This window comes from Pituophis catenifer, unplaced genomic scaffold (genome assembly GCF_029215685.1).
Source record: "Pituophis catenifer annectens isolate HBS135680 unplaced genomic scaffold, rPitCat1.0.hap2 SCAF_2, whole genome shotgun sequence".
In the NCBI taxonomy this organism is placed as follows: domain Eukaryota; kingdom Metazoa; phylum Chordata; class Lepidosauria; order Squamata; family Colubridae; genus Pituophis; species Pituophis catenifer.
In genome coordinates this window covers 258924858-258950712 of record NW_027256882.1, presented here as the reverse complement: position 1 = coordinate 258950712, position 25855 = coordinate 258924858, and the positions used below count along the sequence as shown (strand labels likewise).

The 25855-nt window shown below is 38.4% G+C and overlaps 1 protein-coding gene across 1 annotated transcript in view; it reads left to right on the top strand.

Annotated features, from left to right (window-relative positions):
• Positions 1 to 25855, top strand: part of XRCC4 (X-ray repair cross complementing 4) — a 106039-nt gene that overhangs the window by 48333 nt on the left and 31851 nt on the right. The window contains exon 7 of the mRNA XM_070935779.1: positions 12313 to 12457. Coding sequence (XP_070791880.1) covers positions 12313 to 12457 — 145 coding nt within the window. The remainder of the gene's footprint in view (positions 1 to 12312; positions 12458 to 25855) is intronic.

The window sequence follows — 25855 nt, the reverse complement described above, 5'->3', positions numbered from 1 at the left end:
CATAAAATGTTTTATAAAATTGACCAACTTTCAATTCCATAGGAGTCATGGGTCCTGGATTTTGAGTGCATTCTGTAAATTAGCCTATTTGAGATAATTTGGTTCAAAAGATTTTGCCCAGTTAAAGGTTACAAGTATCAACGCAAAATTGTCAGATAGATACTTTCTAAAGATTAACTACTGAGATCTCATCTGAATATTAAACTAGATATTCACCGACTTCCATTCTTCATAAAAGCAAATTAGGTTCCAATAGATTCTTTTGATATACATTATTATGCAACAGACAGCTATATCAATTAAGCACAGAGAAAAGCACTGTAATATTACTACACAGGTTATGTTGATCTAGGCCCCTTGAAGCGTTTGGGGATGATAGTTTCAAGCTGACATATCAACAGCAATACAGTAAATAAACTGCAGTTCCAAAATATCTTGAAGGAAAGCAAATCAGCAAGAACTGAACTAAAAAAAAAACATCCTTAGAGCTACACAGGACCTCAGAATTAATTTGGAAAAGTTATATGAAGTATGTGGAAGTGTGAATGAAGCACGCTAAAGCATCTGCAACTTTTGAAAAAAGCCATGTCTTTTCCTTGGATCATGTGGCTGTCCTTAATGCTGCCATCTCTTCCCAGTCATGTGGCTGCATGTTCCAATTCAGGTTTTGGAAGTAAACTTGAAGCCATATTATTAATTATACATTATTTAATTATTCCATCAGAGGTCTAATCTTTTCAATGGACGTCCATGTTTTTCAATTTGGAAAACTTTCCAGAAACTCCTATACTTTTTAGTATTATCATATTGTCATAGTGTCCCCATTGCATTTATTCTGAATTACTGCAACAATGAGGCTACCTTAAATACACATATGTAGCATATACTGGATAGAGATGTTGATTCTTTTGGATTTGTCATTCTTCCTCTTTAGCTTTCATGTGAACTTGAAACATTTTTCAAAATCAATTCAGAGTGAAACAATAAATGCAAATTGGCTTAAAAGAATCGAAACATGCTTCCTATTAGTTTGGGGCTTTGTAACTGTCTTTTAGAATCCTTGGCTAGCAAAATCAATATACTTCTGTTTTGAATAAAAATAGGTTGCAGAAAATAACAGGTATTCTTTTGTAGCAAGGAAACAAAGGAATAGTTAAAATAGGTTACATTTTCTTTGTCAGCAGAAGTGGATTAAAAAACATAATCTGAGCCTAAATAGGCAACTATGGAGGCTAACAGCAAAGCAAAAGACTTTCTCTTAAATGAGAATCCATACTTGAATCAGAACATGGGCCCCAAAAAATTGACCTTTGACTTGTCAACTCAATCTGTTCTGCTGAGCTTTCCCTCGGGCCTGAAAAAGATTGACCATTTAACTTAAGATGCCTGGCAAAGCATAGAATTACCTGCACTATATAAACAAGTTACTTTCTTTTGAGTGCATAGGCAAAAGATAAAAGAGTGCATGGAAACTCTTGGGTGAACAAATTTAGTGTGACTGTACATAGAACATTTCTCACTTGGCTGAGCGGGAGGCTGTTCAACAAAACATTCTAGGAGTTGAATTTGTACAAGCTGTTTATCATGTCGGAAACTAGAAAAACTGGTCTGAAGTTGCTGTGTAAACACAATAGAATTTGGGGCAACAGTATTTGGGGCTATGAATGAGATCATATTTATGACTACCGGTATAAAGAAAATCAGATACCTTTTTTGTGATACAACTGAAAAGAGCAAAGAGTTGTTACAGTGGTAAAACATTTCTTTCTTCAAAACTTGAGTATGTATGTAAACTCAGTTAAATATTTTATTGGAAACAGTACAGAGATGTATAGTTCTTGTAGTGCTATTTCATTTTCTATAATTAAGCAAATTGGTTAATTTCTCCTACCTTTATTTAAAATAAGTATTTATGCTTTTTGTCAAAGGGAGAAATGTAGCTCCATATTTAGAATATACTATCTTCTTTCTTCTGTCATTCTAATTGTTTCAAACTTATCATAGATTCCTCTCTGCCTGTACATGCCAAGTAATCTGATCTTTCAGGGAAAAATAATTTGGTTAATTAACTGCAAAATGTAGCTGCATCTGGAAACATCACTGGACTACAGGACTACTGAACATTTCTCAGATTATTATGTTTCCTTATTTTCTTTACATTTCCTCTTGAGGATCTAAATCATATTAGAATTGTATTTATAATTGGCATAGAAAACTTTAAATTAAAACCTATTCAAGCCCTAAATGAAATAATTTTATATAATCTCAATATATAATGCTACTGAAATAAACTTCAGAAATAGGTATACATAGACTCAGAAATAAGATAACTGGAGAGTAGGTATATCATGTTACCTAATTCGTTTTAAAAATCTACTGGATCTTCCAATCAAAGATATCCTCTCAAGGACCTAAAACATTATTTATTAACATTATATTGTATATGTCTTACCACTGCTGATGAACTATATATACTTAGAACATAAAAAAATGACTGTGAATCATACAGCAAGTTTTTAAAGGATATTTTCAAGAATATTTTAAATGCATTGTGAGCCGCCTTGAGTCTTTGGAGAAAGGCGGCATACAAATAAATGAATGAATGAATGAATGAATGAATGAATGAATGAATGAATGAATAAATAAATAAATAAATAAATAAATAAATAAAGGGAAGGCATGAATAAAGGCAGAAGAAATCTATAGAACAAATCTATAAAGACAGAAATTAATCTGTATAATTAACAGGCAAGTGTCTTATGAGTTAAGGTACCTTCAGAACAGCTTCTCCTGAATGTAAATGATGGTCAGTAACCCTAATAGCCAAGTCCTAAGAATTTAGATCTCTTGAAGTGGGTCTGGAAAAAAAAGACTTAGTCCAGATTTGAATTACCGAAATAATAGATCATAGATTTCAGTGAATTTTGACAGTGTGGTATTTTGCAGGATTGCTTGCTGATGCTTTCCAAAGATAGCCCTTTCTATGTAGCTTATCTCAGTCACCCAAATGTAATGCAGCTAATTCATTGCCAAAAACAAATATAGCTAGATAGAGCTATTTAGTGAAATATGATCTTTGATCAATATGGAATAGGTAAAATTGAATGCTAAACATTCAAAATTACAGCTAGATTGAGACATAATTGAACACTACAACTCTTCGGTTGATAATTCACACACTAGATATAATCTAAGTGGCTTTATATTCTTAATGGCAAGAACACCATATACTGTTACATGCCACAGTCTTAGCTAAATTGATTTTCTTTTGATGTAAGTTTTGGGTTTTGTTATTCCTTACAAGTGTATTTTTAAAACTACTTGAGGGTTTCAGTTATATATTCATTTTTTTTTTCATTTTAATAATATTTTAGAGCTGTGTTTCTTAATGTAGTCTCGGGCCCCAAGACATTTTCAGGGAGTCTGCAAATTCAAATAAATAAATACGTTAAAATTTCTTAGTTTTAATTTGTAATGCAGTATCTATTTATAGATGCAACAGACAGAAACAAAGCTCTTCGGGGTCCTCAATAATTTTTAAGAATGAAAAGGGGTCAAAGGCCAAAATATTTGAGAACCATTGTAAAACAGGAAAAGTGGGATATACATTTATTAAATAAAAACAAGGGGCAGCAGATCTAATAATATAGATTTAAAATAATGTATATTTTTGTTATTCTACTGTTACTCAACTTTGTTCACTATAGTTTGGGCCAGTTAAAAGTCAAGATAAATAATTTTAAGAATAGTTTAGAATATGTAAGAAATCTTCTAGTTTAGGATGACATTCAAACGGTGTAAATAAATAAAATGCATTGTATTTATTCCCCAAATTATTTAAAACAATGTTACTGTTCACTAGCCACTTTCTTTTTAATATGAGAATATATTTTCAAATTTCTAATTATCAACTTAAAGAGCTGAAAATCAAATAATAAGGCATTATGGCTATTACAATCTATTAGCAAAATGCCAAATGTTTCAGTCTATAAGCAAGCCTGCAAAATAAAATTGGAAAAAAAATATTAATCTTTATTTGAAACATAAATTAAGTAAGCAGAGATGTTGCAGGATAAATAAAACTCTGGATAATAAATCCAAAGTTCCAGGAAAATATGGCAAAAATAATTGTTATGTAATGAACATGAACATATGAACATATTTCAATAAGTTTTGGTTTGTCAATGCTTTCCCACTTGTAGGTACACAAAGTAAAAAAATATTTATCCTGTTGATATAGTTGGTTCCTGATAGGCATTTAAAAGTGAATCATTTGGGGCAGAAAAAACTAAAGAGTACAAGCTTCAAATAATAAAATTATAATTCCTCAGCTTTCACCAGTTTAATAATGGAGCTTTTACCTATGATCCATGTCCCTACAATTTCAAAGCATAGTATAGAGCTTTCATTGTTATGCTTTGAAGGAAACCTTAATTCCTTTCACAGTCAAAACATTTTTTATAAACTATCATCATTACATTTTTTCCCTTCTTGGTGAACCTATAATTGGGGCTGGAGGTTCATTTTATATCTTAAATGCTTCATTTTAACAAGCTGACAGTTTATGTCACTGCTATTAATATTATGGTTAAAGAGCATGAAATGAATATTTAACATGTAAATATAAAGAATTTGGCACTAATGACTGTATATGCTCCAAGTTTAAAAGTATTTCACATTTTGTATTTTAGTTTAGGGGGGGAAAGTTTGAAGCCAAAGATGCTGCCTTCTGATAGGGTATCCTTGTGGCAGAGATCCTTGTAGACCGACAGTTGGGGGCCTGACTAGTGAGTTATGAGTTATGGAAAGCAAACACTGGACTCTCCAAAGATGTAGATGTCAAAGATTATTTTATTTCCTCAAATCCAGTTCAGGGGCAAGGGTTGAAAACAAAAATAGATTCTTTGGAACTGCAGCAGTCCAAACCAAGAACTCAAGGTAACGTTAAAAATAGAAGCTTCTTGGACGAGAAGCAAAATGTCTTCAAAGAAAAACCATAAAGTCCAGTTGCCTCTTGAAAAGGCACCTTTGGGACAGTTTGAGGCTTGTTCTCTTGCATTTACTCCAGCAGTTTCAGTAAGCCTTCCAGTTCTACTGTGGACATACAAGGAACTCCTTACTTGAATGTCTTGCCCTTTATTTTCTTTTAAGATTTTCCTACTGGAGAAACTAGTTCTCTTTTCTGCCTGGGCAATGAACGGAGTTCTACCAGCCAGGCAACATAAAGAGACAGAGGAGTTTGTTTATACAAGCCTGTTAAAAGTAATCCAGCAGATCTTTTCTCTTCAGGCTTCTGTTAGTTGTTTTCTAGCATCCACCATCTCTCTCAACCTTCTTTTCCAAACTCTTCTTTTCCAAAACTGTTTCCTGCTCCTTTATCAGCAAAGTTCTTATGCTCAACAGGTGTTGAGTTTATAGATATTGTTTTGGTTTACTCAAAAGAGGTTGGTGTTTTCCTTTCTCCACACTCCTGATTTCTCTGTACAGTAGTTCTTTTAAGTGATTCACTTCATGCTAAGTCTTTAACTTTACTGATCACATCAAAGAAGGATGCAGAGGGCAAGAAAGAAATCAAATGAAAGATCCTTTGCTCTATGTTGCTCTGTACCACTGCCCATTTCAAGGTGAATTTTAGCTCATCTTTATATATAAACTTCTAGTGATGAAGTGTCAACCTTGCGAGTTAGTCCAGACAAGAAGTTTACCCAAAAGTAATTATAAATTTATGCTAACAGAATTCTGCAAATCTGAAGGTACATCTCCTCCACTTTACAGTCTAAGAAATTACAGAAAGTTCTTTCTGAGATTTTTGCCATGCTCCCATTTCTTCTGTTGATTCAGCCGCTGCTTGTCTGACCATTGTCTAATCTGTGACTCTTCCTTCTATCTCCCAATGTCATTCCCAGATACCATTATATCAATCCTGTTTTAAGCCTGCAGATCTGTAAAATATGTACAAGAAAAATAGTTCTTGTGCTTTGTTACATGCACAGACCTGGATTTAGGAATAAATCCAAACCAGAATTTTAGCTTCCGGATGGTTTATTATATTTATATAATCTGTTTTCAAGCTTGTGAACCGGTCTTTGGTAACCTCTTCCTCTTAGACATTCCCCTCCCATGTTCCTTATCTGTGGAATTGGAATAGTAATAATGATGACTTGTTGTATCGTATAAGTAGGTAATAAACCCCCACTGTTCTATCCTATCTGTCAGTCCTCATGCCAGATGGCAAACTGCCAGTTCAGACCTATAAATCAATGTGGTTTTGAGAGAGAGGCACTTTTAGAATATAACAAATAGAAATTATCATTTTCCCTTCCCTTTCTATAGCTTTTATTCTTTTGGAAATTATTATGAGTTATTAAAGTTAAATAAAATTATTTATTCTGAGGGTACGCAAACAAAAATGTATATGATGTAGGAGGGAAGAGAAAATTAAGATGCCCCTCTGATTAAATAGAAGTTTCCAGGAGAAAGGAAGTTGTTTGTTTATTTATTTAGTCAGTCTTAATAAGCTGCTCCAACCATGAACTGATTAATAAGCTTAAATTTTTAAGTTCAGTTAAAACTTAAAACAAATTCAAAATAACAATTTTGCTATCTCAAATGAGTTTCAACAAACAGAAATTCTAATCGACTCCAAGAAGAAGGGGTCAAGTCACATTACTGTATCAAGGCCTCTTAGATAGCTAGGTCCTAGCAGGTTTTTTTTATCTTAAATGGATGCAAGAAGATGGTAGAGGACAGGAAGGCCTAGAGGAACGTTGTCCAGGGGGTCATGATGAGTCAGACATGACTTTTCAACTAACAACAAAAACAGTTTTTTCTCAACCCTAATAGGATTCATCCAAATTTAATCTCAAAAGTATATTGTTTCAAAGAAGAGAGGCCACAATGGAGAAAGCCTGCCCCTCTAGTCCCAGAGGGACTCTTAACATAGGTATCCAGAGAGACTTCTCCTAGATTTGATTGGGTTTGATTAGAGGGAAACTTGAAGATAGCAATAGCACTTAGACTTATATACCACTTCACGGTGCTTCACAGCCCTCTCTAAGCAGTTTACAGAGTCAGCACATTGCCCCCAACAATCTGGGTCCTCATTTTACTGACCTCAGAAGGATGAAGGGCTGAGTCAACCTTGAGCTGGTGAGATTCGATCTGTCAAACTGCTGGCAGCCGGTGATCAGCAGAAGTATCCTGCAGTACTGCACTTTAACCACTGCGTCACCATGGTGCAGTGCTAAGATGCTAAGGTCCTAAGTCATGCAAGGCTTTAAAGGGAATAACCAGCACCTTAAATAGTACCCATAATTCAATCAATAATGCAGCTTGTAGGGAAGTGTGATGATGACTTTGAAAAAGAAATTAAGCAAATTTTGTGAGCATCAGTTTAGCCTAATTAGACAGAAGAGGGTAATGAAGATAGCTTTGCCTTGATCCTCTTTAGTGTATAACCAAATGTCTGTCAGGCTTTCAAGCTTTTGTTATTATATTCCATAGCAATGAAATAGAGTTGCAATATTTCTTACGCTCTTTGTTTCCTGACATGTCTATCTTGAAGGATTGACACAGATGTAGTTCTTGCAGTAGTGATGTCACTTGGATTTAATGATGTGCACCTATAACCTGAGAAGCTGCTGTATTCTGAACCAGCTGTAGCTTTTGGGCAGTCTTCAAGAGCAGCTCAACATTGCATTAGTAACCAAGAGATGAGGAGAGCATAAGGTACTGTGATAAGAATGTTTTCATCCAAGAATGGTTGCAATTGCACTAAATCAAATTCGGCAAAAATCATCCTAGCCACAAGTACTTCCTACTTCCTTTTAATTTCTAGGTCACAGTTGAATCTAAGAGTGAATTTTATTCAATATTAATCTGTTGTATAGAAAGTTAGTTAACAACTGCCACATTAACATTAAATGTATATTTAATTAACATTCCCCTTGAAACAAGATCAGCTCCATCCTTTATTTTCCAAAAGTGTCAGTCCTGGAGGGGAGGGGGGATGTCTCAGGGAATCAATGAGATCTTGAAATGACTTTTATGGTTAATCAAATCTCTTGTGTAGTGTGCTTTTCAAAAAAAAATATTACTGTTTGGCATGTTTATTGTTTTTATACTTTTTTTTTGCTGTAGTGTATATTACTCAGTCCAAGGGATGTGGTTGCTCAGTGGCTAAGACCTGAGTTTGTCGATCGAAAGGTCGGAGTTCAGTGGTTCGAATCCCTAGTGCCGCGTAATGGAGTGAGCTCCCATTACTTGTCCCAGCTTCTGCCAACCTAGTAGTTTGAAAGCACGTAAAAATTGCAAGTAGAAAAATAGGGACACCTTTGGTGGAAAGATAACAGCGTTCCGTGTGCTTATAGTGTTTAGTCATGCCAGCCATATGACCATAGAGACGTCTTCGGACAGCGCTGGCTCTTCGGCTTTGAAATGGAGATAAGCACCACCCCCTAGAGTCGGGAACAACTAGCACATATGTGCGATGGGAATCTTTACCTTTACCTATATTACTCAGAGTCTTTTCTTGTGAGATGGATGGCCAAATACAAATGAACAAATAAATAAATTTCTGGGTCTGGGTTTCTTTATGTTTCTTTATCTCCGGTTCAGCCATTTTGTGTTTTTTGTGCAAAGTAGAACCATTTCCCACTAGAATTGCTGCTAAATTAGAAAGAGACTAGCATCTTATTATGGTTGTTTAGAACTTTTCCTGAAATATATATAGACATACACACACACAAACATGTTTGTGGGGGGAGATTTTAGAATAGAATAACAGAGTTGGAAGGGACCTTGGAGGTCTTCTAGTCTACCCTACACCACTTCAGACAAATGGTTATCCAACATCTTAAAAAAATTCCAGTGTTGGAGCATTATCCAACACAATTATCCCACATTTTCTTAGGATGCTGCCTGTTATTATAAAAGCTCTTATGTTTTTTGTCTCTTCCACCACTGAAAATTTCACAGGAAACAGCTTAGAATTTTCTCTTTCTCATTTTGAGCTAAATATTCATTTTATTTAAACCCTGTTTGATTGATATATCTCCTAAAGGTGGGAGAGTACTGCAGGCTAATTATGCCAAGAGCCAGCAGTTCGATTCTCACCAGCTCAAGATTGACTCAGCCTTCCTTCCTTCTGAGTTCAGTAAAATGAGGACCCAGATTCTTGGAAGCAGTATGCTGAATTTTTAAACTGCTTAGAGAGGGCTGTAAAGCACTATGAAGTGATATAAGTGCTATTGCGATAAGTGCCTTAGAGTACAGGGCTAGGATGTGTTGCTATAATTGATCTGTTTTTTCTTTTTTTCAATTTGGGTGTAATGCAAATAAATGTGGGTATTTTATCTCTTTCCCTTATTCTTCCTTATAAATAGAACAATATGTATATAATTTAAAACATTTTTTGGCTTGTAATGGCAATTATCAAAACAGAAATATTTAGAAAAACTATATCTTTACTTTGAAAGGAATGTATTTTAATACCTCAAATATTTGTGCTAGTTTTAACCAAAACCAGTAATCTTAATTTCATTTAGTTGCTTGACGTTGTGTTGTTCATTTCAAGAGATATTACATAACATGTAATGCATTTTTCAAGTGCCAAATTAATAACAGTTATTCCTGAAAATCTTAAGGAGTGCAAGTACAGTTAGACAAATATAGTTTGCCTCTTTGACAAATTATATGGAACGTTATAGTTCTATGAAAATTATGTAAGCAAAGAAAAGGCTTTTTAAGCTTTTCTTTTTTTTAAAGGATCAATAGACTCTGATCCAAAGAATTGAAGGCAGTATTCTGCACCATGACAAAACATCAATTGCCTCTTCTCTTCCCATATATAAGGTGACCAACTTTTTTGCAATGAGAAGGAGGACACAAATACATTTTGGAGTCTAATGCATGCTTGTGTGCCGTGTCATGTTTCAGTAAGAAATAAATAAAGCCACTTGCGCGCGGCGCACTCTCTCAAAACAAGTCTCCTGTGCGGAGTGCATGCATTTCATAATCGTGTCTCACTGCACTGTACTGAGCCTTGACGAATCGTCATGTCAAATACAAATACGTCACATCACACGCAACGGATCGGATCTGCATCAATCGAATACAGAGATTTACAGATTAGTCTTCAAATATCGAAAAGGAGGACATGTAGGAGGACACTTTTCGAGCGAGGACAGAACTTACAAAAGAAGGACTGTCCTCCCTAAAGGAGAACGATTGGTCACCTTACCATATAGTCATTACATGACCATGCCTGCTTGTCCATGAAACGGAAAAAAAGAATTTGATAGAAATTATGGAATCTCATCCTTAATTTATATATATAAATTGGAAATTAAATTAAATTAAATACAAAAGAGAATAGACTCTTTGGGTCATTGCCACATTTGAAACAAGTGTGTTTGTGGGGGAGGAGTCTTCAAGTCTATTTTGACTCCTCTGCAATTTTCTCTGCAGAGTGATTGGACCAAAGACACCCAGTTTGCCTAAGGTCAGACCATCTCCTGGTTTCCATTCTGATGCCTTAACCACTACACCAAACTGAAAGAAATATAACATTTACATTCTCTATTCAATCAATTGAATATTTGTAATGCTCTGAGCAGAAGCAGATATTTGATTATTCTTTATTATCCTTTGGGGATGCCTGAACCAAATATTATGTATAGCCTCGACTCCTTGAATGGAATCACACAAGGGTTTCCCTCTGGGCATTTTAGTATAGCAGAATAGAATGCATCAGGAAACAAATTTGCTTTAAATTATTACAGCAAGGATTTGTCATTGTTAATCTGAGGCTGTATTGTGTAAAGTATCTTGTTTTTAAATGTGTAAAGATACAATTTCTATATATAATTTATAGTACTTATATTACATGTGAACTGAAATTTTAAATCTTGATATGACTAAAAAAACATTTCTTTATATTATGGAGAAAAATCAAACAGCATCTGTGAGAACTTAAATTTAATAAGTGAAACTATTATCATTAATATATTTTATTTGTTTAGGAATGAGACCTATTGAGACCAGCATACTTCTTCTAGTAATGGAATTATCCTCTGTTTAAAAGCTTGAATTAATGTGTGTTCTATCTATTAACCTAAATCCTGGGGATCAATTCATAAATGGGAAAAAAAAGTTTATTTCCTCTAACATTTGCATCGTGGGAAACATAAAAATGAGATTGTATGCCATCAAGCTGGTTCCTTGCAAATCAGAAAAGGGGAATCTGGAAAATGAATTTCCCATCTTTTTCTTTTGCAAACTTTGATCTCTTCACTTGGATATTTGGAAACATTTTTAAGACAATAAAAGGTTTGAAGATGTTTTAAAAATGGTAGAGCTACCTTTAGAGAGAATGTAAACATTTTTTTAAGTTTAGAAATCTTAAGTTAATAAAATGAAAGTTTATTCTTGGAAGTAGTATGTAACTAGATCAATGTGCATTTCACTGCAACACACACTATGTAGGGCTGCCCTAGAAGACTATACAGAAGTTTCCACTGATCCAGAATGCAACAGTATGAGCAGTGATGTGGGTGCTTCGGTATGCCCATGTAATACATTTGCTTTGCAAGGTGCACCAATTGCCATCTTGCTTCTGAGTCTAATTCAAGGGGGTGGTTGTTACCTATAAAGTCCTTTGTGGCATAGGACCTGATTACTTGAGGGACTGCCTGTCTTGTATAGTATCTCCCCAACCACTGCAGAGTCAGCACGCCTTGGGTTTCTTGGAATAAACAATGTTATTTATCGGGATTCTGGAAGCACACATTCTTTGTAGAAGCACCTGCCCTCTGGAATAAGTTTCCCCCTGAATCTGGATGATCCTCATTCTGCTGTTGTTTAGAACTCCAGTGAAGACCTGTGACAACAAAAAGTGGGACCCCTTACTCCATTCCATCTGCGCTGTGGCACTTGCCATCTTTTACCTTTTCCTGATTTTACTGTAATTTCCTTTGTTTGATTATTGTGAGTTGCCCAGAGTTGTTGGGAGTAGACCACACTTGGTATTTTTCTGTAAAGTGGAGAAAGAGCAAACTTAACATGGTGAGCAGAAGCAAATGTAAGAGGAGCAGAGGAATATGGCCTAAATTTTGCCTAGAGATATAAATGTGCATTTATTAAGGCATCAACAATTGTAACATTTGCTATTCATATTGCCTAAAATAATTATCTTGAATTATTTCTACTCTAATTACCATTCAGACTACCCCGGATAAGCAGCCTTCTCATAATGTTCCCAGAATTGATAATTTAATTCCCTGTCTTACTATGTTATCTTTTCTGTTCTGACAGTCAAACCCAGAAGAGATTCATTACTTGGTAGTCCAGATATTACTGATATAGTTCCAAGTAGAAAAAGAAGACAACGGACTTCAAAAGATGGAAATACTAAACCAAAGGTGACACTACAAGAAGCCCAAACTACTTCAAAAGAAAAGTAAGCTTTTTAAAACATATACAAGGATATATTTATAATACAAAAATCTTGGTATGTACATAAATACTTCATTTTTTATTGTGAGTGTTACAAGTGAGGTATAAAACCATATAAGCTTATTTATTTCCTTTTTTATTCACCAAAATGACCTTATAAAAATAATACATATTTAAACTTCTCCAGATAAAAAATTACATCCTAATACTCTGCCTAAAATTAGTTATGCCTTTTGGCTATAGAAAAAATAAAGTTCTGTGGTCATTTGTAAATCCTTAAACTAGACAGAAAGGTTAATTCTTAAAATGACTTTTACTGTTTCAGACATTTGATCAAATTTTGCATCTACCGAAGCAGTACTTACTAAAGTACTAAAGTACTTACTTTAGTTTTGTGACAGTCTTCTTAGATCTCAAATGTTTGGTTACATATATTAATCTAAATGATTTTTAATTATGATTTTCCTGCTGATTATTCCTATAAAAATACCACATGGGGTACCAGAAGGGTATATAGTGTCTACCATCACATAAGCATTCCAAGGAGAGAAATATAAATGTGTCCCATCCTGTTCATGTTGGAGGCAATGTTTAAGGCACTTCTGGGTTGAAAGGATTAGGCAAGGACATCATTGTTGCCAAGGGCTTTCCTTGATTTTTATGCATTAATATATTAGATATGTAATGATTTTGAACTGTCCTTAATATTTTTGGCAACTCTTAAAAATTTTAGTACTTTAATTAGAATTGGTAATGTTATTTTAACTTTGTTGTTGGTCCCTAGGGGTAATTAAGAAATAAAATTAAATTTTTCTAATCATACTTCTGTCATAAAATAATCTGTCTAATCCAGACTTCTTGTATATATTACACATTTTTAATTGTGGCTAATTTAATGTTAATATTTCAGTTGCCACTTAGGTAAGTAGTATGTGTGATTTTCTGGTGTAATTTTACTTTTATAACTTCAGAACTAAGTGTTTTCCCTCTTCTTTTGAAATTTAACTTCATCTCACTATTAATTCCAGGGGAGAAAAGGATAAGCATACTTTTGCTTTTTCTGTGGGACAGTTCTTTTCAAGACACTAATCTATATCTTTAATAAATTAGCATATTGGTGGATTCAACATATGTGATTAATATCTTTTAGATAATTTATTTTCATTCACATTTCTTCTTTTAGATTCTTTTATCCCGCCTTTATTATTTTTATAAATAACTCTGATACTTCCTCCTCCTCCCATATTTCCCACCAAAGCAACCCTGTGAGGTGGGTTGGACTGATAGAATGACTGGCCCAAAGTCACTCAGCCAGTTTTCATGCATTTTTAATGTTCTACTTATAAATTTTATAAATGTAAGCAGTCATTAAAACTATTTTAAGCTTCCAAGACCTATTTGCTTAAATAAATGCTATTTACGATAACTCTTTAAGATTAAGACAAAAAGTAATGTTAGAGCTTCATTGCTATATTAGTAATTAACATGGGTATTTACAAATGAATGATCTTCAGATATTTTTACAATAATCTATATTTTCATGGGAGAGGACAGAATCTTCATGCTGTTCTTCATTGAGGGTGGAGACAGCAGCCAGTATGGGTAGTACTCGCCCAATCAGCCTGAAGGACTGAGTCTGTCAATAATATTAAATCCCACCTTTGTTGCCGGGCAGACCAGCTTTTGACTCAGTCCTTCAGTTTGGACGGGCATCTGGGTCTCTAGCTCTTAAACGTTTTCTCCAATTGACTCTGTGTCTTGCTCTTTTTGGTATTTTTCAATTTGGACTGTCTGACTACGATTTCTTCTTCACCCTTTGGCTTCTGGTTGTATTGGACTCTTGAATCTTATCATGAGTTTTACTTTGGACTAGCCTTCGCTCTTTCTGGGGGGGGGGTGTTTTTCCCCTTTGCTGGGAGCCTCCTGGGGGGTGCAGCAGATTGAGAGGGGTCGCGAAAGGACTTTGTGAAGGTCATGATTCCTCTGACTCCCTTCCACGCCGCAGGAGCGGAACGCAATTCCATCTGTGGGCTGCCTTGATTGAGTTGTTCCCCTACGGCTGTTTTTTCACGCCGCAGGAGCGGCAGTGGCCATTTTGAACTCTTCGTGCCGTTTTAAAGTGATTTTTGGCCGAATTCTTTATCTCTTGTCTCTCTGGCTGTCTTGCATACTACGAGAGGGCTAATTGGAACTGTAAACCTCCGATTTATGTACGCCTCTGCTGAGCGATTATTCCATAGGCTACTTGTGTGCAGAGCCACACCATCGCTCTCGACGACAGCCGCCAATTAGCTGGGCTCGGAATTGGTGGAGCTTCGCGCTCCCTATGCTGTTTAGTGGGAGCGATCTGATTTGGCTTTTCGGCATTGGGCTGCTGTTTTCCTCTGGTGGAGCTTTGCGCCCCCCCCATTACTGGCAGTGTGATCTTAGTGGCACTTCCTTCAGCGACTATATTGACGGCCGCCATTTTCTTGGACTGTTTCAGAGGCGCGGTGGCCATTTTGTGGAGCTTTCGCGCTCCCATTACATTCAACTTGCCTGTGACAGTATGCCACTAGCCTCATTTGCGGAGTTTCTGCGCTCCCCCTGTTTTTTGCCAACTGCAAAGAAATTTGGTCTTTTGACTAGCCCTATTGCCTCTTTTCTGCCATTATGCCTAAGGCTTCATCGAAATCTAAGCACGGTCGGAGGGCCGATGCTACTGACCTTGGCCAATCAGACAATTTGTCTGTTACCCATCAATCTTCCAGCCAGCACACCATAGAGCCAGCTCCTGTTTCTCAGCATTCTCGCTGCCACCACAAATCACACAAGCATGGCGGAACTCCCTCAAAGGTGGAGAAACACAGAGACAAAGTTCTGACAAAGCTTTGTAACAAGACGAGTGCTCATCTTGCCGCCGCTGTTTTGCAAGCCCCTTTGCCTACCGAGCCCTTGGATCCTGTTCGGTCTCCACGACCTGCTATCCCCGATCAACTCTCCCTTCGGGACTGCCCTATTGCCATCTCCACTTCGGACTTGTGGGGATCCAGTACATCTGCTCCTTTGGCTTCGCTTCCGGTTGTCCCTGAAGTACCGCAGGATGTCTCTGCTCAACTGACGGCGCCCACTCCACCTCCTGGGCCTATCTCTTACAGGTGCACCCTGACCAGCTGCAACAACTTATTGAAGCTGCAGTGCAAAAATCGCTAGCTGCTGGTGTTCGCCCCTTGAGTCGCTCTGCCTCCGTGAGATCTATTTCTCCTGAGCGGTCATGTTCTGAAGAGGATGTGTCAACCAGAGCTCCGGACTCCCCTTCGTGTTCCCACTCGAGCCATCCGTCTGCCTTGGCTGAGGCTGACTATAGTGACTCCGGGTTATCGGAGGATGAGAATCTGCCTCCGGATCAACCGGCCTTTACCGGACTTTTTCCTCAATCTTTATTTAAGTCTTTACTTTTCAAAGCCATGAATACGGCTCAACTATCATCTTCAGCTGTGACTCCAGCGGCTTCGCTTCCTCCGGGGGCCCTAGACCCTATGTTTGCAGAGCCAGTTCAACAGGTCACAACCATCCCTGCCCCCGCTCTCTTTGTGGACATTGTCAAGCGGCAGTGGTCTTCGCCAGGTACGGCTCCTCTTCCTTCGTCTAACGACTGGAAGAATTTTAATGTCACCTCAGATCTGGACTCTGTCCTCCAACTCCCATCAGTGGATGCCCTGGTTACAGCTTTGTTACCCAACGCCAACGTCCCGGGGGATCCTGATGAAGGACTGCGGCCTGACGAACAGCGTACTGATTTGGTCCTTCAGAGAGCACATCAAGGTTCAGCATGGGCTATTCGGGCACCCACGACAGCATCCCTTTTCAATCATACCACCTTGCTCTGGCTGTGTCAATTGCAGGACAAATTACCTACTGAGGACCTTCGGGCCAAGCAGGATTTAAATAAGATCGTGGCAGTGGTCCAGTTTTCAGCAGATTCCACCCTTAATGCTGCACGCTTTGCCGCCAAGTCCCTGGCCTAAGCTTTCGCTGCTCGTTGTCTGGTCTGGTTCTGCCATTGGCAGGCGGACGCCAGGCATAAATGGCATCTGGCTTCTGTTCCTTTCGGGGGCTCCAGTTTATTTGGGGAAGCGCTAGAGCGCTAGAGCCTTTCCTTACTGAAACAAGAGATAAGAAGAAGGTGTTGGCGGCGGTTTACCATCACGGGGAATCACGGTTTTCACCCTATACCCCTCGTCACCCAAGAGGTGCGGATGGCGGTGCGTCTTCTTCCTTCCCTTCGCCCCACTCATACACCAATTTTGCCAGGCAACCAGGTTCCCAAGATAGGTCTCTCCGGGGTAAACCCTTTGTGTCCAAATGGCCCTTTTGAGGGGGAGGAAGTCGTTCCTACCGGCGCCGTTGCTAGTTGCATCTCAGGCCCTCCCATAGGCGGTAGATTGGCCCTTTTCACTGCTATTTGGGAGAAGTCCACTTCTGATAAATGGGTCCTGGCCACCTTACAATCAGGGATGGCCATTGAATTTCTTTCCCCCCTCCAAGTACCTTTGTCTGCTGCCCGCTTTCTCGTAATACCGAAAAGAGCTCTTATTGACTCTGCGGTTCAGCATCTCCTTGCAATCAGGGCTATCCAACTTGTGCCTCCCGATCAAAAGGGGATGGGATTTTATTCCCGTGTTTTTCTCGTGCCTAAGTCCTCGGGGGGATGGAAACCCATTCTTGACCTAAAATGCTTAAATCAGTATGTGGTATACCATAAATTTAAGATGCAATCACTAAAATCTATTCTTGACGGTGTTAGGAGGGACGGTCTCTTCTCTTCTATAGACCTTACCGAGGCCTATTTGCATATCCCTATCCTCTCTTCCCATAGACGGTATTTGAGATTTTGTTACGGGGGAGTCCATTACCAATACAGGGCCTTACCTTTTGGCCTTTCTTCCGCCTCCCCCGTACCTTTACAAAGGTATTGGCAGCCTTGGCTGCCTCCCTCAGACTTCGTTCAGTTAGACTCTACTACCTGGACGATATTCTTGTTTTATCCTCTTCCCCTCAACAGGCTGTCCTAGATGTGCAGCTCACTCTGGAGACGTTGGCCTCCCATGATTTTTCTATCAATCTGGAGAAAAGCCACTTGGTTCCTTCCACCTCCCTGATCCACTTAGGGGCCCTGATTGATTCGGTTCAGGGTAGGGTTTTCCTATCTCCAGAGCGGCAGAATAGCTTGCGGGAATTGCTGGCTAGTATTGAAGGGTGTCGGGCGGTTTCCCCGTATGTCCTTTCTCAACTTTTGGGAAAGATGATATCGGCCATAGCCATTGTTCCCTGGGCACAGCTCCACGCCCGGGAGCTTCAATGGTTTCTCTTACTTTTGCAGAAGGCGGGCAGAGGTACGTCAGCCAGGCTGGTTCCTGTTCCCTCCTCAGTTCGCAGGTCTCTCAGGGGGTGGAGGTCCCCTGCTTTGTTGGCAGGCTGTCTCTTTCTCAAACCCCAGCGGGTGGTGGTCACCTCTGATGCCAGTCTTGGAGGCTGGGGAGCCCATTGCGAAAGTCAGTTAGTGCAGGGGACGTGGACCGAGTTGGAGGCTCGTCGTCCAATCAATTGATTGGAGTTGCAGGCAGTTTTTCTGGCGCTCAAAGCATTTCGTCACCTTACTTCCGGAGCCCACGTGCTAGTGCTCATGGACAATGTTGCCGCCAAAGCGCACCTGAACAGGTTGGGGGCACCAGGTCGAAGTCTCTGTTGACTGTAGCAATGGCGCTGGGGCTGTGGGCGGAACCCCACCTCAGCTCTCTTCAGGCAGAGTACATATCCGGGGTCACCAATACTCAAGCCGATTGGTTGAGCAGACAACAGGTGGACAATGCAGAATGGCGTCTCCATACTCAAATATTCAGTTCGGTGCTCCAGTTCTCGACCTTTTTGCAACGCACTCAAATGCCCAACTGCCTCGCTTCTTTGCCCGTTTCCCGGAGCCTCAGGCAGAGGCCGTTGATGCCCTTCGGGCCCCTTGGTCGGAAGGTCTCCTGTTTGCTTTTCCTCCGACGTCCCTTCTTCCCAGGGTCATCCGGAAAATCCTATGCAAACGTGCAGAGGTTGTCCTCCTGGCTCCTCATTGGCCCCGGAGGGCTTGGTTTGCGGACTTAGTCTCCCTCTCGGTCGCTCCCTCCTGGCGCATTCCTCTCGAAGTGGACGCTCTGACTCAGGGGGCCTTGAGCCATCCGGACCTCTCTTGGCTCGGTCTGACCGCTTGGAGGTTGAGCGGCTCTCTTTGAGAGGCGCAAACATTCCCAGGGATGTTATTCGTACTATCCAGGCTTCACGGCGCCCGTCCACAGACCGTATTTACTCTGCTACCTGGCTGGCCTTTTGTTCATGGTGTGACCAAAACGGCGTATCACCTCTCCAGGCCTCCATTGTGAACATTCTGGTTTTTCTACAGAAGGGTCTCTCCGAAGGGCTTTCGCCTAACACCTTGCGTCGCCAGGTGGCGGCTATTTTGTCTGTGCTCACCTGTGGCTCTCTGTCGTCTTTGTCACAACATCCCCTGATTCGCCGTTTCCTCCATGGCACAACGAACCTTTCTCCTCTGGTTCTGCACCGTTACCCTACTTGGGATCTTTCCTTGGTTCTCGAATCTCTTATGGGTCCTCCGTATGAGCCCCTGTGGACGACGAATCTCCGCCTGCTGTCTTGTAAGGTCTCCTTCTTGGTGGCCATAACTTCTGCTCGCTGCATTTTGGAGATTGCTGCTCTGTCCACCAGTGCCGATCTCTGCGTGTTCCACGCAGACTGCGTGGTTCTCCGCTTGGACCCTACCTTCGTGCCGAAGATCAATTCTGTTTTTCATCGCTCGCAAGAGCTGATACTCCCAAATTTCTGCCCCCGCCCATCTCATCCTCGTGAACGCCGTTGGCACACTTTGGACATCAGGAGGACGGCTGCCATCCGACGTTCGGAAGCGCTCTTTGTCTCCTTCTTACCCGTCTCCTTGGGCCACAAGGTTTCGTCTTCTACCATTGGCTGCTGGATCCGGCAGACTATCGCTTCGGCTTACGACTTCCGTTCTATTCCACGGCCTTCCCGTCTGACTGCGCACTCCACCCGCAGTGCGGCCACGGCGGCGGCCTGGGCTACTCAGGCGCCTTTACTGGAGATTTATCGAGCGGCTACGTGGACTTTGCCAGCCCCGTTTATCCGCCACTATAAACTGGACACATTTCCACCATCAGAGGCTGCCTTTGGACAACAGGTGTTGCAGCGGGTTGTTTCCGGGGAGGATGTCTGGTCCCACCCAGGTTTCGGGACAGTGAACTTGGGTATGTCCCATACTGGCTGCTGTCTCCACCCTCAATGGAGAAGGGGCGTTGGTCTTACCTGATACGCACCTTCTTGTTGGGTGGAGACAGCAGCCAGACCCTCCCTGTGCCAATCTGGTCTCTCTCTCTATCTCTCTGCCTCTTGCTTGCCTGCTGTTCGTTGCCTTTCTCTATTCTCGCCGAGTCTGTCTCTTTCAGTTCTTCGCCAAAAGCTGGTCTGCCTGGCAACAAAGGCGGGATTTAATATTATTGACAGACTCAGTCCTTCAGGCTGATTGGGCGAGTACTACCCATACTGGCTGCTGTCTCCACCCAACGAGAAGGTGCGTATCAGGTAGGACCAACGCCCCTTTTTACAAATTTATAACTTAAATTTTTGATGTTACATTTTTATTTACTAAATTGTTCCATTAGATGAAGCATCACTATATGTTTTGACTCTTACTATCCCTTTCATGAAACAAGCAAACAAGAAATGCAAAATGGAAATAACTGCCATTGTATCACAGAAAAAGGCTTCTTTATAGTTCAAATGCAATAAGGTGCTCTGTGTAAAGAGATTTCATTATACCAGTAAAGTACATAGTAAAGTAAGTCTTGGGCTGAAATCTTGACTGAACTTTTTGCAGCCTAGTGGAACACTAAGATTACTATCCTGGGATTCTGGTTGGAATAGAGTTCTTTTCCTTTTTTGTAAAAGCATTTCCAAGAAATCTTGGGGGAACAAAATCACTCTGTACATCAGGATTTTGGAAGGCAACTCACATAAATTTCAAAATGGAATCTTCAGAGTATTTGCTAAATTATGATCAATGTATTTTTCCATTTTGCAAATAATAAGCTATAGAAGTTACAGCAATAAAGTTCTAAGGAAATGTCTGCTTTATATTTTAATATGCACAAGGCTGTGGTAACTCTTAAATAATGGTCCTGTTTCTTACAAAGGGCAGTGATGGTTCTTAGTCAAGATGTGTATGTATGTATGTATGTATGTATGTATGTATGTATGTATGTATGTATGTATGTATGTATTTTAACTGCCCATCTCCCTCAAAAGGGACACAATATAACAATAACAATAGGATGACAACATTTTCTTTATCTGTCTGCCTGTTTGACATAAAAGTATGAGCTACTTCTACTCAGAAGGGTGTAGAAGAACAAACCTTCTAGAAATTGGTTTGGAAGCTGTAACATTGGTGCTTGTTACCGTGTGTCCCTTTCCTTAAAAAACAGGAGCCTTGAAGTGGGGCAGGATTGAATTTGGCATGCTGAGTAAAAAAGTGAAGTCTGTTTTATTATTTGCAGGAAATATGAATGGTTCATTTATCGTAGCTATGGCAAAAATCTACAGCTTATTTTCAGGGTCATGACTCATCTTGCATCTGGATCCGAAACCAGTGTGGTCCAGTGAATAGTTTATTAGGTTTGGATCTTAGAAATCTCATTTCATATCCCAGCTCAGTCCGGGTCTTACTGGGTGGCCCTGGGTAAGATGCTCTCTGGGCTGATTCCTCCATCTGTAAATGAGAATGTTAAAGACTAACACCATTGTGCAACTTTTGAGGATGGGTAAAGTTATTATGGAAGTCTTATTACAAGTTATGATACAAGATAACTGAACCAGGATACTTGATATTTAACGAGTATTTATATTTAGCAGATATTGAGCAAATTTAAGGTTTGCTCCTTTTTTAAAAATCAATTCATGTCCTAGTTGTGTTAAAGCCCTAACATAAAAACAGTCTTTGCTGAATAATGCTAGTTGAATTCTGTTGTAACTACTACATTTTTGTCAGGCAGATCTGAAAAGCCACGGCTTTGCATTTTGATGCTGAGAACTCTTCTCTCCTGCTGCCACTCTGTCAATTATACTTTGAATTGGAGTGGGTTGCAAACAGGGATCAAAGAAAACTAAAGACTAACATTATGAGTTTTCCTTCTGGTGGGTGTGAGACTGACCTGTGCAAAGACACTCTCATGGGAATTTTAAGTGCATGGCTGCTGTACCACCTCGTTTAGTAATCTATATTATCTCCTTGGGAAATGTCTTGCTAAAGTTGCGTAGGATTTTCTTCAAAACACTGTAGAGGACATAAACAGCTTTTCTTTCGATAACCCTCTGCCTTCTTAAAAGCATAGCAAGTCTGGGGTACATCATGAATTCCTGAAGGATTATATCTCTTCTTTTGCCTAATTTATTGCTTGTGGCTCGCTTGTTTAAACCCTGAATTCAAGCTTTGTTTAAAATGTGGTTTGCTACTACTAGTGATTCAAATTGCAAAACCCTTGGCTTATCTTGAATTTCAGCTTTCTCGGAGGACCCTGCAGACGTTGGTATTGTTGTCTCATATGAAGCAATATTTTACTGAAAAGGTTTAACTCTCTGAAATTGGATGCCCATATAAAAAGGCATCAACCTTTTCCACAGCCCACTGAGAGTATGAAGTTTATACTGCAGTTTCTTTATTTAAAAAAGTATTATTATTTTCTTTCAAGCATACAGTACATGCTAACAAAGCACTGCATTTTAGAAACATTTACTTATTCTAATTTACTGGGTGTTTAGTGCTCTTATAGTGTTCTTTTGCAAGAGTTTCATACAGATAAATTGTTTTTGGGAAGAATAGTACTGTAAACTCTTTGTCTTCTAGTTTCTGTTTAAGTTTGTTTCATACAAAATCCTTAGCAATGCAAAATGAAATAATTAAAAAAATTCAAACAGTTATATAATGTTAGAAACTCGCTTCTTCATCCTTTACCTCTTTATTCCAGAAAGTTATTCAATTATAACTTTCCCCATCTATTGCCTCAGTATTTTTTTTAAAAAATCCTGAAACCAATTTTGAAATTTTTAAAATTTTTATCCTACCTGTATTACTTTATAAGTAAACAAGGTGGTAAACATATGTAATATTCCTTCCTTTTCCTATTTTCTCCACAACAATACATTTGTGAGTTGAGTTGGGCTAAGAGTGACCAGCTCACACTCAGCAGCCAGTTTTCATGCCAAAGGTAGAACTTTGCAGGCAGGGATCACTAGTTTCTTCTTTGTTTTAGGTAGCAAAGTATCTTTTTCCAAACTGGAAGGACAGACTGAGTTACTAAAATCTTTACTTAATAACATACATCCCTAACCCAAATGAAATGAAAGAGATATCAGTGGGGTATTATTTAATCATATTAGCTGCTGTAAAGTACCAGAATATTTGGCTTCTTTGAGGAAGAGGTACAGGAGTGGCATGGAGATTGGATATTAATGCAGTAATTCTCAAATTGATATTAATTTTATTTGCAAACCATGTGTAATCTGGGGAAATGGAGGAGGAGATATGGTAGGTAGATCATTTATATGCTCTCTTTAATATGAACCAGAACATTAGACTTATACTATCATGCCCAAAGCTAATGAAACATTTTTTTCTCATGTTGACCATAAAAATGGGAGGTCTCCACCTGACATGAAACATAGCATAATTCCAATTAATAGTAACCGGCTAGAAGACTTGAGTTGTAGGTAAAGCTTTCATGTCATGTTTATTAAAAAATGATGTGATGTTGATGTTTATTATGTTTCATGTCAATGGAATTAAGTAATTCTCATAGAATAAGCTTTGGAAGCTGAAACTGCAATAGATGGTACTTACCCCCCTCCCCTTTAAATTGCATTGCCATAGGCTTCATATTTTCAATTATATAAACAGAATTACAGTTTAGAAAACAGTTTAAATTTCTAAATAAGAATATCTAATGAAACAATTTGTATGAAAGAGAGCTCTTCATCTTAAATATTAAATTGGGTCTAAATGTAGGTATGCTCACTTTTGCTCAATCATTGAAACAATTTAGTCATGGCTAACTGGCCTTATTGGGTTCCAAGCCTATCCCTAATAAAACCATTAGGTTTTTATTCATCTGGGAGTGGAGTTATATAAATTAATTTACCATTTTAAGGGACTTTGGTTTTGCAGACTTGTAAAATTCCTACCTTGTGGGTTTGAGAAATTGATATGAAACTAAGTGGTTTGTCTAGTTATTTGGATCCCATTGAGACCTTTAAAGTCCTAATCATCTTCAATTGTGTCCATGAACAAATTTGTATATAAAGTAGTTGAAATTTGACAGTATTCTGGGAACAAATCATATATAAATTAGCATATAAAGCATATATGCATATAAATTAAATAAATAAAGGAAACACAACTTTTTATGCATATATGTAAAGTAGAAGTGCATTGATATTGAACATTTTCTGTAATTAGTTCGCATTGTTTCTAGCAACTGTATTGCTGCTTTCTTATGTTCAACAGAACTGGGCTGCAGAAAAATCTGGACAACAACTAAGTGGTAACAAGGGAATATAGAAAAATTGCTGTCTAGCAATCATCTGGATGTTTGCAGCCTTAATATGATAACCCTACAATTTTTACAGAACAAAATATGTTCTAGAGACAATGTATTGAATATTGTCAGTGAATAATAGCAAGCACTGCTTGTGTCTCCTCTATAATAATTCAAAGTTCCGAAAGTTGAAAATGATTCAATAATAACAAAAGGCTTAGTGTGCGTGTTTTGTGAAGGTATGCTCTGATGTAATTTAATTTAGTTTTAAAAGGTGTAAGTTTTTAATATGTATTGGAACTTGGTCCTCAGCTGAATTTTGTTTTGACAACTGTGACTAATTCTATGAATCTACACTCTATAGAAAAGTAAAGTCTTTGAGCTTATTTGGTTTTTTTTTTTTTTTGTATTGCCAAATGTCTTGTAATTCAAAGTCAAAGTTTGAAATTAGATAACTTTATGTCAAATTAACAAGTTCAAGCCCTCTTAAAAAGGGGTTGCATCAGATCTATCCTTGTTTGTTTGTCTGTTTTGTGCCTTTATATTTTTATAAGTATCTTAAGGCGGCAAATACTTAATAGTCTTTCTTCCTCTTCCCTTCCCCAGAACAACAACTGGTGGGTTGGGATGAGAGAGTGTGACTGGGCCAAAGTCACCTAGCTGGCTTTCATGTTTAATGTAGGACTAGAACTCACAGTCTCCTAGTTTCTAACATGGTGTCTTAAGCACTAAACCAGACTGGCTCTCTAATTATTACTCTAATTTGTTATATAAATTACAGATTTGCTTTTATAATCACTATATAAAAACAGGAGACATAAGCATGAATTTAGAATTTGCCCTTACAATATAGTTGAGAAAGATTGATCAATTTCTTCCGGAATTATAGTGAAGTTTCCTTTCAAATCTGAAAAAAAATTGTAATGATAACATATCTGGCTAGTCAACCATGATCAAGTACTACTGAATCAGTGAAGCCACTTAATAATGAATAAATAATAATTATTACTGAAAAAAATCTATAAGCTATAGTAATTACAATGTATCTCCTTATAAGGCTTCCCCCTTAATCGTGAATACTTTTAAATGAATTTCGCCGATTTTGTGTTAAATGTATTAGTTTAACAGTATGTGAGAATGACCTTGGGAGGCAGGAGGAAAAGCCAGAGACTAGCCCAGCATCATGCAAAAAGTATGTCAGTCCATAAAAACAGATGGGAAGTGGGATGTGTTTAAGAAGGAACACTCCCTAGTTTTTTGGATAATAAAAGTAAAAGAGGGAAGTACTTTCAGACTTGCAAGATTCTGTTACTCTAATCTTACAATAAAAATAATTTTAGTACTTGTGGTTTCTGCTTCTTGTCTGAACTATCTTAAAGGTCTGACAACTGATCCCCCAAAGTGTAGTTTTTTTTTGCTATGATGTCATTCTTATATTCTTTTCACCTTCTGAGTTAGAATTTTGGTTTCAGTTCCTGGAATATTGAGTTAACAAGATTAGTAGTTATAGAAAAGATGCATAAGACTGCAGGTCAAATTACATATAGGAAGATGGACGAATGGTGTGATCTATCACAGGAAAGTTTTTTATATAGTATTTTTCCACAAAGAAGCTCAGTGTGTATTGGACAGATTTTGGTTATGGTTCCAATTATCTATATTCTACATGTTCTTTTATTATCGAACTTATTGTTAGCATGATATTAGCCAAGATAGTTTCATTAGAGTGAAGGTAAAGGTCCATGATTAACAATAGC